General features: G+C 43.6%; 1 protein-coding gene and 1 long non-coding RNA gene across 5 annotated transcripts in view; both read left to right on the top strand.

The window, feature by feature from the left end:
- The first annotated feature begins 3,241 nt into the window (after window positions 1-3,241).
- LOC143268220 (uncharacterized) lies at window positions 3,242-9,213 on the top strand. Its single transcript, XR_013043914.1, has 2 exons — window positions 3,242-6,421; window positions 6,800-9,213. It is a non-coding gene; the product is annotated as an uncharacterized LOC143268220 (long non-coding RNA).
- A 603-nt stretch (window positions 9,214-9,816) lies between these two features.
- Window positions 9,817-15,903, top strand: part of LOC143268088 (insulin-like growth factor 2 mRNA-binding protein 2) — a 78,105-nt gene continuing 72,018 nt past the window's right edge. The window contains exon 1 of one of the 4 annotated variants that reach the window (XM_076548605.1): window positions 9,817-10,090. In XM_076548605.1, coding sequence (XP_076404720.1) covers window positions 9,984-10,090 — 107 coding nt within the window. In that variant the 5' untranslated portion in view covers window positions 9,817-9,983. The remainder of the gene's footprint in view (window positions 10,091-15,903) is intronic. The other 3 variants (XM_076548603.1, XM_076548604.1, XM_076548606.1) reach the window with 3 other exon arrangements.

Below are 15,903 nucleotides of genomic sequence, written 5' to 3'. Positions count from 1 at the left end.
AGGAATAAGCAAGAAGACCAGGTGGGAAGTTACTTAAAATCCTATTGAGGCAAATCAGAACAAGATATCACCTGTGACCTTTGCTGCCCACAGTGATCCACTTATTAGAAATGTTCCAAAGCACCCCAAAATAGTGCCACCAGATAGGGACTAAGTGTTCAGACACACGAGGCTGTGGGTGGGGGAATTTCACATTCAAACCATGAAACTGTGTTTGATTTAAGACACAGTCTCTGTTGTGTAGCTTAGGATGATCCTCCTGCCTCAGTCTTCTGAATGCTGAGATTAGAGGTGTGTGCCACCAATTCAAGATATCCTGTGTGAGATTTCTTTGGTTTGGCTTGGTTTTGAGTCAGGGTCTTCCTATGGACCTATGTAGCTCAGAATGGCCTAGAACCTTCAAGGTTCAGACATTAGCCTGTAAGATCTTTAACAACCTGTTTTCTATATGAACACTTGATCTCTTCTTTTGTTTCAGCTACTCTACAGTGTCAGCTACTGCTGTGGGACGGTCTGTATGTCCAATTGCTCTGATTGGTCAATAAATAAAACACTGATTGGCCAGGCAGGAAGTAGGTGGGACAAGGAGAGAGGAGAATTCTGGGAAGCGGAAGGCTGAGGAGAGAGACGGCAGCCACCACCAGGACAAGCAGCATGTGAAGACGCTGGTAAGCCACCAGCCACGTGGCAAGGTATAGATTTATAAATATAGGTTAATTTAAGATATAAGAACAGTTAGCAAGAAGCCTGCCATGGCCATACAGTTTATAAGTGATATAAGCGTCTGAGTGATTATTTTATATGTGGATTGTGGGACTGCGGGGCTTGGGGAACCTGGAGAGAAGCCCTCCAGCAACAAACTACAACATCTTTCCTTAGTGTCTGACACCATTTTGTTATTGAGTCTTCCTATGATTTTGATTTCTGCTGAAAATAATAGCTCCAGATGGTTGAAAACATTGGGGAAATGGAGATATCAGTGATTCTGTCATGAAGCCTTACCTGTGAGAGGACATACAGAACCCTCTGAAGATTCATAACCCCAAAGAGCTTTACACCTAAGGTTGCATGTATTTACTGGTGCAACTATATCCTTGATGAAAATGTACATGTGGAACTAAAGTATTTTTGTCAAAGATTGGGATTAAGTTAAAAAAATGTTTTCTCCCATGCCAAACTGGACAAAGTTATCATTATTTTTGCTGCACTGGCAATCAAACCAAGAGCCTTGTGTATGCTAGGATTACCCCTCGGTTATACTGACAGACTACGTGTTTATTGCTGAAGGGATGTGCCCATGATATGAAGCCACATAAAATAGCCATGGATATCTAGAAAAAGCCTGCCTCCAAAATTCAACAGCAGCAATTCATGTACAACTTATTTGTGTGTGTGTGTGTGTGTGTGTGTGTGTGTGTGTGTGTGTGTGTGTGTGGTGTTGGTGATAAAACCTAGGACCACATGCACGATAAGTTTTAAATTTCTTCTGCAGATTAATACTTGCAGCATACATTGATTTATGGTAGTGATTCTCAAACATTAATACGGATAGAGATCACCTGAGGACCATTTGGACTGCCTAGGTCTGGGACTGGCTCAGGATTCTCCATACTTGGCATGCTTTTGGGGACGCTGATCCATAGACCACACTCATGTTCAAGTATTGGTAAGTGGATATTACGTGGCCACACTGACCTGAATTGTTAGGTCTCTAAGCGTAAAGATGAGACCACAGATGTTGGTGAATTCACTGCTTGTTTTACGGTCCATGGTAAGAATTCTCTTCTTCTCTGTTCTCCCTCTTCCGCCTTGCTTTGTCTTCAGGCAGAAATGAACTATATACCTTTTTACATGGGTGCTGGAGATCTGAACTCGGCTCCTCATGCCTGTGTGGCAAGTATTTTACCAACTAAACCATCTTCCCAGCTCTGAAAAATTAACTCTTTAAAAGCCAGTCCTCAGCTATTGAATGGTAACATGGGGGTGATGGTGGTATAAATCCGAGTCAGCCCTCCTCCTCACATCCACTTACTATAATCTCCTCTCTCCACTCAAACATCTGCTAGAGAAAGGCATTATCTGTCTCTGAACAGCAGGTTCCGACAGCAGCAAGACTCTTCGATAATAATGAACAGCGTGTCTGAGTCCTGAGTTTCCCAGAGACGGGACATCCATCTCCAGAAAGGGCCTGCCACTTGCTGTAACAGCGGCCCCCAAGTCCATCAGTAACGAGCCAACTGGCTGAAACAGGCACTTGGTGGTAAAGCAGAATGTTCTGTCCTTTGGCCAGGAGAAGCCAAGTGTCCACCGGCGATGATGTTCAGCGCATCTGGCTCGCTCTGCCTGTGATACCTCAGTAAAACCCCCCACTCTATCCCCTACAGACAAAGAGAAGCTTAAACCAGGATTCCTAAGTGTAGATAAGAACTTAGACCCCTTTTCCCCAGGTGGCTGTATCTGCTACAGGGACTTTGGAAAAGTCAGGATATTCGACCAAAAGACTAAAAAGGGATGTGGGTTAAAATAAATTATATGGTCTGTGCCTTTAAGATCTAGCCTCATAAAGAAAGGGGAGGCTCCTTCTCCCCACCTCCCTGCTGTGAGTGAGAGGTTTGGAAGAGCCTCCCTGGAGACTTAGAAAACACCTTACTTTTGCATTCTGTACCTAAAGTATTCAGTGGCAGCTTTGGGGACTGTGATTTAGGCCAGGCCAGTTTCAAGTCCCCAGAAATGATGGCGCCAGCCCCAGGAACAAAAGAACAGAGTCAGGATGTCTGATGGTAACCAATTAACCACGAGATGCCCCTCTCCAGAGATAACAAGACCAGACCCCGGAGATGAGTTGTAAAACTCCTGACAGGGCAAACAGATAAGATAAAATAAGATCGAGTCCAGGCCCGAGAAAAACTTGACCAATCAAGGATGGACCCGTACTAACCCCCTCCCCTCTAAGAAATTTTATGGGTTTTGCCTATAAAAACTAACTTCCCCAAGAAAGAGCACTCCTCCCTGCCTCACTGTATTGGGTGTAGGAATGAGTCCCTGTCTAGACTTGTATCTGCAGAATAAACCTTGCTGTTGCATTCTGGACATCCAAAGGTCTACGGTGGATTCTTTGGGGGGTCACAATCTGGGCATAACATTTGGTGCGTTGGCCGGGAAACCCCAGAGACCCCACCGGGACCCTCAAGGGTCCAGAGGTTTATTGACATCTACCGGTAAGAGCGCTCTCTGTCTTGTCTCTGTCTCTGTCTTGTCTCGTTATGTTTTGCACCGGTTGACTGATTTGTACTTTGAAGGATTTGTACTTTGCGGACTCGATTTGTACTTTGCAGGCTCTCACTGGGTCAGACGTGTCCGGACAGTGATCCTGGGAGGGAAAGAGAGACGTCTCATTCCCTCATTTGGGCAAGGGACCCCCTAGTCCCGAGCCATTTGGGGTCACCTCAGAGGTGACCATTTGATTTTGGGAGTCTCCTCCAGGGAGTGCTTAGGAGAGGAGCATCTTTGGGTACCTTTCCCCATGGTGGGAAAAAGTGCCACTTTGTATTTTGTCCCGGGAAATTGTTAGAGCCATTTTGTGGGGTTTTTTTGTATGTTTTATTGTGGTCATTGTTACTTTACACTCTGTTTCTCTTCCAAGAAATAAGGTACATGTCTGATTGACAGGGATGTGAAAGCCCCCTGATGTCTGTTTGATCAAGGACAGAGATCCTCGAGTCTGGATTGTTTATGGTATGATTGAGACTGGAGGGTCACTCTCCACAGAGCACATCAGGCTGTCATTGTCCTTGGAGCTTTGTTGGTTGTCTCGTTGCGGCAAAGTTTTTCTTTCGTGTGCCCTTGGTCTTGTATGTAGTGTGTTAACTGTTCTCATTGTTGACTTGACTGTGACGGACGCTATGGGACAGTCCCCTTCTTCTCCACTAGACCTTTGCCTAGCCCACCAGAAGGATGTGCGAGCCGCAATCGAGGGGTTGCTTGCTGTGAGTGAGGCCATCATCATCTCAGTGCTGATGTGCTGGTACTTGAATTGTCTGTGTAAAGATCATCTGTTTCTGCTACTCACCTCCCTCCCTCCCTAGCTCTCTTGCTATCAGGACTGCAGGCAGCTGGCTGCTCTCACGAGGGTGGGGGTGCGTGCTCTCGGTACAGGTGGGCTAAGATTCTCATGTCCTGCTCTGGACAAGACAATGGCTGCCTGCAACTGACAACTGTGTGAACACTGAACAGAGAATCTGACTTTAGTCAGAGGAGTCAACAAAAACTTTTTTTTCAGGAACACTGGCAGCCAAGGACATACTTTATGACCACTGCTCCCCCTCCCTTCCTTTACTGTGATAACTTCAAGGTTTCTTCTGCCAGCCAGGAATTTCTCTTGTTAACCCTTCTCTGTCCTGGTTTTGCTTAAAAAAAAAAAAGGTTACCAGTTCAAGATACTAGGAAAATTATGCTTTTGTTTCCACAGGAAAAACAAAAATTTACATGGGTTTTGGTCATTTGAGTTCAATGTGTTACAAATACTTGCCATCATTTAAAAAAATTGGTTTCAAATTATTGTTAGTTAAGATAAAAGTTTAAATAAATGATTTTTGATTTAAAAAAACAGTTTAAGATATAAAAATTTAAAGGCTTAAACATGTCATGAGGGTTTAAATATATGATATTTTGGGTCTAAATAAATAGTTAAAAGATATAAAAATATAAAACTTTAAAGTTCAACTTTAAAGTTTAAATAAATTATAAGATTTAAATAAGGTTTATATAGGGTCTAAGATATAAAGATTTTATATAAAATGCAAGCTATTAAAATAAGTTATAAAGGTCTGGCTCCAAGAATAAAATGTCACTGCCTATGATTGATAAGCTACCATGGCTATGTTATAAGTTTAACTAACAGTTTCTTGTTTATGATATAGTGCTGATGCAAATTCAGAGTTCTTCTTGTTATGGTATATGCATGTATTTCTGTTCTTGTTTAAAATATTGCAACTTTACAATACATTCTAGAGTACTGAGGGAAATCACAAGGACGACTTTGGTAAGAGTTACTGTTTTAAGGAAAAGAAAAAGTAAAATTTGTCTAGCGTAAATGTTTGAGGGATCAAAGGAATGGACTGAAGGTACATGGAAGGTTGTAGAAGGTCAGAGGGGATGTGATGTAAACTGTTTGTTATGGTTTCTTATACCTGCAAATACTGAATTTAAAAGTTAATTCTTATTTGTTTTCATCTTAAAAATGGCTAATGATTCTGCAAACTGCTTATGTATGTATGTATACAGGTATATGACTTGAAAATGAAAGCAAGCTTTAACTGTATGTATATATGTAACTTGGATCCAACTGTATGTATGTGTGCAAGTAATTATTGTTTTAAAAAAACGAGCTTTAAACAGCAACCACGTGGCTCCCTCCATCTTGGCTGGTGACCTCATGGGCAGCCATGTGGCTGGCAGCCATCTTTTACTAAGGTTATAAAGATCTACTCGGGTTAATACCTAATACTTATGTCTTTACCAAGTGTTCAACAGCAAGTTTCTAGAGAATTTAAATAGATGGCAACATATGTTTAATAAATAAGGTATTTAATTAATATTAAAGCTGCACATCAATGCTTTTATATACAGGAATATACCTTGCTCTGGCAGCCAAACTTTGCAACATAAAGGAATCATAGGAAACAGCTGAGGTTTGCAAATGTATGGCAGGACTAGAGTTCCAAAAACAGTCTAGTTGCAATGGTGAAAGACATTTGAGAGATCTCAGTCTTTTAAGAACAGTTTTTATAGTTAAAAACCAATGGCTTAAAAAATGTTTCTTCTTACCCAAGGTATGTTCAGGCTTCAGAATGTTATATAATGATATTTTATTTTGGTTTCTTTACTGAACCTGTATTTGATGCTAGAAGAGCTTCAACTTAAAAGCATTGTTTTTAGGCTACTTTTGTAGACTATTAAAGAACATAAATAGTCAGTCATAAATAATTGAGTTCTTTTTAAATTATAATCAGGATAAATAAATACTGATATAATATTACAGGGATATGTTTACTTATTTACTCAGTCCCTTGCATATGTTTTCAGGGTTGAGCTTGAAACAAGTAACTAGAATCAAAGTTTGTCTATTCAGATACACTTGGACAGCCCTCATACTTCAGAGATCTGCAGAATATGGCATTTAAATGTTGATCTAAAAGCTTATTATATCAGACAGGCTTCCAATCCTAGCAGTGACCCAAGGTCTCCAAAGAAGATTACATACAAGGCACCACAACGTCTCTGCCTGGATCATGGCTACACTGACCACAGGGCAAGATGCCCCAATGCCTGGCTTACCCGAGAGCTGCAGAAGGAGGTGGCACATTTTTGGGAGCTGCTGATGGCTCAGGGACTCTCAGCCTCTGCCCTAAGAGGTCTAAAGGTAAAAGAGAACAGTCCTAGAGATGCTCTGTCAGTGGTATCATCTCCTCCCACCCCAGCTTCACCCTAGTCTCCTCCTCCACACAATGGGGAGCTGGAACCCTCCTTCTTCCCCAGTGCTGAGCCCCAGATTGGGCCTGAGGAGGCCATAGAGAGGCTACAAGAGACGGAAAAAGATTATTGCCAAGATAAATGAGACTTAAAAAAAAAAAAAAAAAGCTTCCTAAGACAAAAGCCCTCAGAATGGAGAGAAAAACATTGCTGGCTAAGATGGGCATGGCTGTCCGAGAGGATGGTACTGTACTATAAAAGACTCCCAACCTGATAAATCTAAATGAGGACCCCTTGATATCTGAATGTCTTCCCTACCACATCAAAGATAATGTCACCAGGGTTGGCCAGGTAGATGTAGATATCAAGTTGACTGGACAGTTCATCTGGGAGCAACATTGTCTCTTCCAAAGCATCCCCCAGCCTGATGAAAAAATGATGGTCACATTAGAGCCTGATAAAGGAACTGATGGGAAGCTTGTGATGGAACTGCTGGTGTTGAAGTCAGGAAACAGGATCGTAATGGGCCGGATGGTGAAAGAAGATTGATGCTGTTCTGACTGGTGCCTCCAACGCTCCAGAAACCTGGGTAGGGATTGGTCCCTGTAATTTATAGGATTGGAAGCTTCTTGGTCTGCACTCAGATATTATCCTTCTCAGATTTCTGATAGTACTGATGGCTAGGCTAGCTCTAACTTTGTCAGCATGGGAGCATCAACCAGATCCTTCTGCAAGGCCATAGCTAGCCTGTTAGCTCACTTTAAAAGAAAATGTTCTAAGATGTAAAAATTTAAATAATCATAAAGGTTCGGATATGAGTCTAAAATAAAATATGTTTCAGATTACTCTCTTGTTCTATGGTTCAGAGCTTAACATTTAGGAGCCCTGATGAGCTGATAGAGCAATGACTACTTATTGTTCAGTTACAAGCTCAACATTTTAAATTTGTTTTAGATGTCATCTAAATATATGTAAATATAAACCTAAAAGTGCTTCTCATGAGGCCAAAAATCTCTGTCCAATTTATACCTGGCTTTCTGGACAGAAGAAAAATGCACAATCTTTTAACCCAAATCTGTAGTTCTTGTTGGGACTCAAAGGTATGAGTCCACTTCTGCTGTTTTACAGATACCCATTACCTGCTTTGTTTACAATATGGATTTCAGTACAAATTAGTAATACTAACGTATCTAAAACTTTTATGTCATTTTGTAAGTAGGCCTCAAAGGATCAAAAGAGTCATAAAACCTAGACCCACTTCACAGAGGTCGGAAGGACCCCAGATAAGTATTCCTAAAGATAGTATTTTCCTCTCTCATAGTTTTGGGACTAGTGCTTTTCCCATTACTAAAGATATGGACCTAGGGGTTCCAAATAAGTTCATAAATTTTAACTTCTGTTTCTAGTTTAAATTTGTCTCAACAGATCTCCATTTGGCTGGCAGTCACCTCCAAGCTTCAGTTGCTGACTGCATTGCTCCAGATGACTGTGAGCTCCAGACTTGCTAAAAGCTGACATGGACCAGCCCAGCTAACATGATTCTTCCCTGTCCCTATGGGGTCAGGCAGCTACATGCTTCTGACAAATGCCCCTTGCCCAGTCTTTGACCAGCATTTCAGCTTTCTGCCCCACGCCCGATAACTGCGCCCCAGTGCCAGCTTGAAGCAGTTCCAGAAGAAAACACTTCGTCCATTTTCCCTCTTCAGTAAGGCTGAAATGCTGGGTCAAAAAAGCTCCCTAACATAGAGGCAAGTCTAATAGGGCCCACAGTGATCCTCATTATCTTACTCAGGCCCTATACCCTTAACAGACAAGTACAATTTATAAAACAGGCTTGGCAGCATATAACTCATGGTACAACGGAGTTATACACAAGTCAGGACCACCGAATACGAGTCATGTGCAAACCCCGAAGTGAGAACATGAAAATCTCTTAAATTAGAGCAAGTTAGGGGCTCATGATTGAGCCCCTCTAGGAACAAAGAAAGGGGGGAAATGTGATACCTCAGTAAAACCCCCCACTCTATCCCCTACAGACAAAGAGAAGCTTAAACCAGGATTCCTAAGTGTAGATAAGAACTTAGACCCCTTTTCCCCAGGTGGCTGTATCTGCTACAGGGACTTTGGAAAAGTCAGGATATTCGACCAAAAGACTAAAAAGGGATGTGGGTTAAAATAAATTATATGGTCTGTGCCTTTAAGATCTAGCCTCATAAAGAAAGGGGAGGCTCCTTCTCCCCACCTCCCTGCTGTGAGTGAGAGGTTTGGAAGAGCCTCCCTGGAGACTTAGAAAACACCTTACTTTTGCATTCTGTACCTAAAGTATTCAGTGGCAGCTTTGGGGACTGTGATTTAGGCCAGGCCAGTTTCAAGTCCCCAGAAATGATGGCGCCAGCCCCAGGAACAAAAGAACAGAGTCAGGATGTCTGATGGTAACCAATTAACCACGAGATGCCCCTCTCCAGAGATAACAAGACCAGACCCCGGAGATGAGTTGTAAAACTCCTGACAGGGCAAACAGATAAGATAAAATAAGATCGAGTCCAGGCCCGAGAAAAACTTGACCAATCAAGGATGGACCCGTACTAACCCCCTCCCCTCTAAGAAATTTTATGGGTTTTGCCTATAAAAACTAACTTCCCCAAGAAAGAGCACTCCTCCCTGCCTCACTGTATTGGGTGTAGGAATGAGTCCCTGTCTAGACTTGTATCTGCAGAATAAACCTTGCTGTTGCATTCTGGACATCCAAAGGTCTACGGTGGATTCTTTGGGGGGTCACAATCTGGGCATAACACTGCCCTTCTTCTGATGCCTCTTCAGCCCCGCACTGCACACCGTTAAGGTAACTAGACGAGTACCGAGTCCGCAAGTATAGTCCTTTGCTGGACCTTCTGCAGAAGCATGGCTACCTCCGCAGGCTGTGAGGGAGGGTAAATGTCCTGGGCTTGGTGCACAGTCCCCCCAGCTACCGTGCAGGAAAGGCCAAGGACGCCCCAGCACGCTGCCCTTCGCTGCCACCAGACACGGGGCCGGCTCCGACGCCTAAGAGGCCGGTGCACCGTCGGTCCACAGAGGCCACGCCCCCTCGGCAGAAGGTGGTGGGCGTGGCCTGGGCGGTGCTTGCCACGTGACGGCAGTGGCCGCTGTAAGCAGCGCCCAGAGCCCGGAGCCTGCGGGCGGAGCTGAAGCAGCGTTTGCGGGCGGAAGTGCGGAGGAGCGGCTGCGCCAGTCCCACTCCTCACGCCGAAGGTGCAAGAACCGACTTAAACGCCTGGAAGCTTGGGCTCGGCTCGAGCGTCTGCGCAGGCGCACTTATGCTCCTGGCGCCTGTCTGGCTTCCCAGGGCAGGGGGCGGAGCCTGTGGATAGCCCCGGAGCTTCTAAGGGAGGTTGGACCCGGGCACGTTTGGAGTTATTTTGTTATTGTGAGGAAAGGCCTTGCTGCGAGCTTAAGAAGATGCGGAGAGTGTCGATCCACGCCCTCACCTCCCGGTTTAAATTTAATTCATTCCCATGTGTTTATCACCTAGTAGCAAACCGTTTTGCTGTGTATTGGGTTACAGAGATGAAAAAGATGATCATTGCCCCCGAAGGATCAGAAGATCTAGCAGAGGAAGCAGGTGAATGAAAAATTGGAGGGCTGCAGATAAGGCTCAGTGGTACAGCTGTTCAAAAATGTGCTACATTTTATTTCTCCATACTTAGAACACTGAATTTGGGTCTGTTTTTCTAGTTTTAAATTGTGTCGTTGTAATAATCTGTGTTCATCTAGGGGTAGATTAATTTTCACGTTGTGAGGCAACTGCATCCGCACAGTCCGGTTTCTGCTTCTGAGTTAGGGTTGTATCTGGAACTCGTTGCCTTCTTTCTTATGTATTTTTTCTTCTCAACTTTTTTAGATTATATCCTTAAATTATTTTTAAAGAAAATACCAATGTGATTGGCAACCTTTATTTATTTTTAGTTCATATGTATGAATGTTTTGCCTGCATGTGTGTAAGTGCATTGTGTGTGTGTGCGCGCGTACAAGTGCACCTGATGCCTTTGGAGGTCAGAAGTGGGTGCTAGATCCCCTGGAAATAGTTAAGGGTGGTTGTAAGCCCCCATGTAGGTGCTGTAATCTGTTTTTGGTTTGTTTTGGGTTTTTTGGTGCTTTTTGTTTTCTTTTGTTGTTTGGTTTGGGTTTGGGTTTTTCAAGACAGGGTTTCTCTGTGTAGTCCTGGCTGTCCTGAACTCCCTTTGTAGACCAGGTTGGCCTCAAACTCACAGAGATAAGCCACCCTCTGCCTCCAGAGTACTATGATTAAAGGCATGCGCCGCCACCACCCAGTGTAGCTGCTATAATTTGAATCCAGGTTGTCTGCAAGAGCATTAAGTGCTCTTAAACTGCTGAACCGTCTCTCTAGACCCAACAACTCCCATTTGACTGCTCAATTGATTTCAAGTTTTTGATTATTTTTTTCCTCATTCTGTTCGAGATCTATGACTTCCAATCTAGAGACTGATGTTTTTGATTTATGTATTATATCTTGTGGCTTAGTTACTGTTCTGTTGCTGTGAAGAGGCACCATAACCAAGGCGACTTATGAAAAGAAGCATTTAATTTGGGGCTTGCTTATAGTTTCAGAGGACTAGCCTGTAATCATGGTGGGAAGCATGGAGGCAGGCAGGCTGGCAGGCATGGTGCTGGAGAAGTACCTGAGAGCTTACATCTTATCCACAAAATGAAGTAGGGGAAGGAGGGAGGGAGGGAGGGAGGGAGGGAGGGAGGGAGGGAGAGGGAGAATGAGGGAGGGAGGGAGGAAGAGAGGGAGAGAGAGGGAGAGAGGGGAGAGAGAGAGAGAGAGAGAGAGAGAGAGAGAGAGAGAGAGAGAGAGAGACTGACTGACTGGATGTCATGGGCTGTGGGATTTTGAAACCTCAAAACCCACTCCAGTGATCTCTGTAATCACAGAGGCCAGAAGGGTATCATCAGTGTGAAGCAAGAAGTAAGCCTTCCTCAACACAACTCAGTGGCTGTTGTTGGTTCAAACTTCTAGAGGCTAACAAAGGACAGTTTATGTTAGGCATATTTAAGCACAGCACATTTTGAGAAAAAGTTTTCTGGTGATAATTAATTCAATCCTGTGTGTACAACAAAGCTTAAGACATGGTTACATTGAAACTCTTTCCAAGGTACATGTGTCCTCTCTCATTAAGATGGATTGTATAGATTGACTACATGTGGCATGTTAAAGGTCTGGGGGAAGAGCTGGTGTGGTGTTGGTCATACAGATAGTGCAAAGGTTATTAACCACCTCTGCTCTCATTTGTAAAGTACGTGTGACATCTCCCATAAAGATGGGCTCTACTGGCTGAGAAACAACGCTCAAGATAAGGGTCTGGGGAGGATGACTGAGACAAACATAAGAATATGGGAGAACCATGTGTGGTCTGGCCATAGAGATAGTTCAGAGGTCACCAGGTTATTAACCAAATCATTCCCAGCGTTATGGGCAGAGAAGAGATGATACATCTCTTCCTTTGAAGAGACAAGCCTTAGTGTTTAACGTTCCTGGTTTCCCTAGTGCTTATCTGTGAGCACAAGGACTTTGTGCCCTCTACAGCCCACCCTGAGTGACACACCTTCCACAAGAAGTACACGTCTCCTAATCCTTCTAAATAGTTCATCAACTGAGAACACATTCAAATGGATGAGCCTATGGTGTCCATTCTCATTCAAACCACCACATCTTGATAACTAGTTTTCCTCTGGATCTTTTAGGAATTCTTGTTAATTAGATAGTAAAAAGTTTAGATTGATCTTCTGTGTCTCTTAACATTTTTTTTTATTTTTTTCCTAATTTGTCTTCCCACGCAGGATTTCTTCCTAGATTGTTTTCATTTTGTTAATCGTGGTTTTAATTTCCAATAATTATTTCTTATTGCTTCCTTTCCATAGCAACCTATTGATGTTTTATAGATTCAGTTATTGTTTTCAGCTTGTCTGAGAAAACTAGAAATCAAAAATAATCTTTTTTTTTGAATTATCTGTTTAACACTGAATCATTTTTTTCCTTCCATTTTTCATTTTAGAAATCTTTCTATTTTGTACTTTGGCTTTTCAAAATGGTTGAAAATCATTTATTGGCTATGCATATTTATGTCCTTTGGGGGTACTCGGCATCAACTGGGAACCTTGAACATGGTAGTGAAGCCCTTCTACCACTGAATGAAACTCCTGGCCCTTCTTGTCTGTGTATACTTATGAATGAAAGTGTGTTAGCTACAAGAGGCCCCATTTTTGTAGACACTGGTCAGAATTGTCAGGGAAGAATGGATTCTGCCTGCCTCCTGTGTCCATGTTTTAGCGCTGCGTTGTCTGTAAATGCTGTCTCGTTCTCCCTCTGTCTTACAGGAATCAATCAAATTTCTGCTTTGTTGTCTTCATTGTTATGATGGGTTTCCTTTTTTCCTCCCTTCTTAACAAATAGCATGTAAGTGGGCTTGAGGCAGGAAGGCAAATGCGTGTGCATAGTCTCACACAGAATTGTAGCTGTGTGCCTTACTGCCTATTCAGCTCTTGGGTTTCTATCCTCAGCTTTAAAGAGATTGAGAAAAGTACTTTCTCATATAATAAGTGGTGTCAAAGCCTTGGGCCTCCTCCAAATCTGGGTTCCCCCTTTCCATTTTCTTCACTTATGCCAAGCCTTCCAACAGCTTTACAGCTTTTCAGAAACCGGGAGTTGACTTTCTTCCTCAGCCCTGGTTTGGTATGCTTTGCTTCACTTCTCTCTTCCCTTTGTATTATTGTGACCAGATCGCGACCCCCCAGAGAGACCACCAAAGACCAGTATGCCGGAATGCAAAAGCAAAGTTTAATTCGGGATATCTGAAAGCAATACAAGCCTAGGCAGGGACTTTGTCCACTACATCCAATGCAGTGGAGGCTGGAGGAAGTGCCCACCTTTCTGCAAGCTCAGTTTTTAAAGGCAAAAACCACAAGGTTACATCATTTAGGGGTGCTAGTACGGGTACAATTCTGATTGGCTCGCTTCTAGGGACTTTCTAGAAATCATGGTTTAATCTTACTTCTAAGGGGGTGGTTGCTGCCCGTCACCATTTCTCATTGGCTGCCCTCCGGTGGGGACATTTCTGTGGTCAGTTACCCTGGAAACCAGGGTTGGAACATTCCTTGGTTAAACAGTCATCACCGAATGAATATCTTGTGACTCTGTACTTTGCACTTTCTAATTTCTGGAATCTGGGTTGACTGGTTCCAGTAACTCAAAGCCTATACCTAAAATGGAGAAAGCTTAGGCCTTATTTCTAAGATGGAGGCATTTTGTTCTCATTTTGGTCTCACAGTATTACATGTAACTTGGCTTTCTTTACTGTATCTTTCTGCCAGTCATATTTGTAAGCTGCTTTTGCATTATCCTTCTCTTAGCTTGGAGGGCAGGAAAGAACAGAAAAGGAATAGAGAAAAAAAAGGGAGTTAAGGGCCAACTTCTGAGTCTGGTAAGTTCCTAGGGTTTTGAGCAAAACTTAGCTCCGTTTGCCTGATGAGTGATTCTACTAAATAAGGACTCTTATATGAGGAGCCCCTTGACCCCATTTTAATGAACTTTCTGAACACCCAGTTGAACGGAATAGCATTGGTAGAGACTGTTATAGGGCGTGTTCTCTGGGAGCTTGTGGACTGGTTTAGGACACATAAGCAGTGATTGACTCATGACTCACCTCCTACAGACTGAAGCGCTGAGTTGTGTGCTAGTTACTAGATGTCCTAGGTACAAAGACGACTTTCTGGAAATGGGAAGACCAGGTGAGGTTCCTCCATTCCCATCTGCAACAACGTCTGCGGCGACTTCCACCGCTGGCGTGGTGGCTAGGAACTGGCCATCTCATTCAGGTATACAAACAGGTTCTGTGGGACCAAAGCAACTCCTGAGCAGCTCAGCTCTCAAGGGAGTGGAGGGCGGGACCTCAGAGCTCCATCAGGTGGCCAGGAGGGGAGTCTGTCTTGGGAGGTATGTCAGAGGTCTGGAAGTGGCTTTCTGGAGGCCATCAGCACCATGATTCCCAGAAGGACGATTCCTAAAAATAGGTGATGATCTCTCTCCTATGTGTAATTATGTTACGATGAAGCAGCTGACATTGTGACAAGTCATTAGTCACAAGCCATACTGACTCAGATTCCAGCCTGCGGAGGGGATGACCCGGGCCGCAACTTCCTGAGGGTTTTACTTGACAGGTCTCACCACACTCAGCCTTGGCCCTACCCTGAGGACCACGGGCCGGGCTGGCAGGACCTATGTACGCCTCTCCCGCCGCTGCCGTGAGGTATCTGCTACTCTGCTCCCAAATCACTTGAGTCCGGTGATTTATTTCTCCTTCCTCCTCCCCCTTGCTAATTTTAACTCAACTCCAAATTAATATTTTTTTGAGAGATAACGTAATGCCTGGCCCCTCCTACCACTTCTCATGACTGAGGAATGAACATCAGCACAAAACATCTTGTGGTGGCCTCAGAACAGAAGACAAAGTTAAAGTCTCGGTGTTTTCCCAAAGCTGCCAAAGCGCTGGATCTTCATGCCAATAACTTGTCTACACCATGGTTTCAGTCTGCTGTGGGATCATGCTCTTGTACACTGGTTTAATAAAACGCTGATTGGCCAGTAGTTAGGCAGGAAGTATAGGCAGGGTAAGCAGATGAGGAGAATGCTGGGAAGAGGAAGGGCTGAGTCAGGAGTCGCCAGCCAGACACAGAGGAAGCAAGATGACAAGGCAGAACTGAGAAAAGGTACCAAGCCACGTGGCTAAACATAGATAAGAATTATGGGTTAATTTAAGTGTAAGAACTAGTTAGTAATAAGCCTGAGCTAGTGGCTGAGCAGTTATAAATATTAAACCTCTAGATGATTCTTTTATAATGGCTGTGGGTCTGGGGAGGGGCAGGCAGGACCCAAGAAACCTTCCAACTACATCAGTCTGTTTCAATTGCTTGATCAATGCTTTAAAAAAAAAAAAAAAAAAAAAAAAAAAAAAAAAAAAAAAACCATGTCCTAGATTCATGAAGTGGGTAGGACTCAAGAGAAGCAGGGTGCCAGCAAACCGCTGGAGCTGCTGAGTGAATACTGGCCTCAGCCTTTGGCCCTTGTTCCTGTTTGAGCTTTGCCCCCTTCAAGATGATTCCAAAACCACCCACCTCTGCATGACTTACTCAGCACTCAGAGTCTTATTTAGGCGCACATGGTGGGAAGAACTTAAGGGCAATTACTTGTTGCACTGGGTAATTTCATGTGGCCCTTTTGGAGAGGTCATGATGTTTAGATGTTTGGCCCAACACAATTGTGTTGCCTGTAAAAGCGTGTTTTGTTTGTGACCTATATTTTAAACAGTAGACTGAGTAAATCCTACTACTCTGTGTAAGGTGGGTGGGTCTCCTGCA

Source organism: Peromyscus maniculatus, chromosome 12 (genome assembly GCF_049852395.1).
Source record: "Peromyscus maniculatus bairdii isolate BWxNUB_F1_BW_parent chromosome 12, HU_Pman_BW_mat_3.1, whole genome shotgun sequence".
Taxonomy (NCBI): domain Eukaryota; kingdom Metazoa; phylum Chordata; class Mammalia; order Rodentia; family Cricetidae; genus Peromyscus; species Peromyscus maniculatus.
Note: the sequence above shows the minus strand (reverse complement) of the source record. Positions and strands in the feature narration are given on the sequence as shown.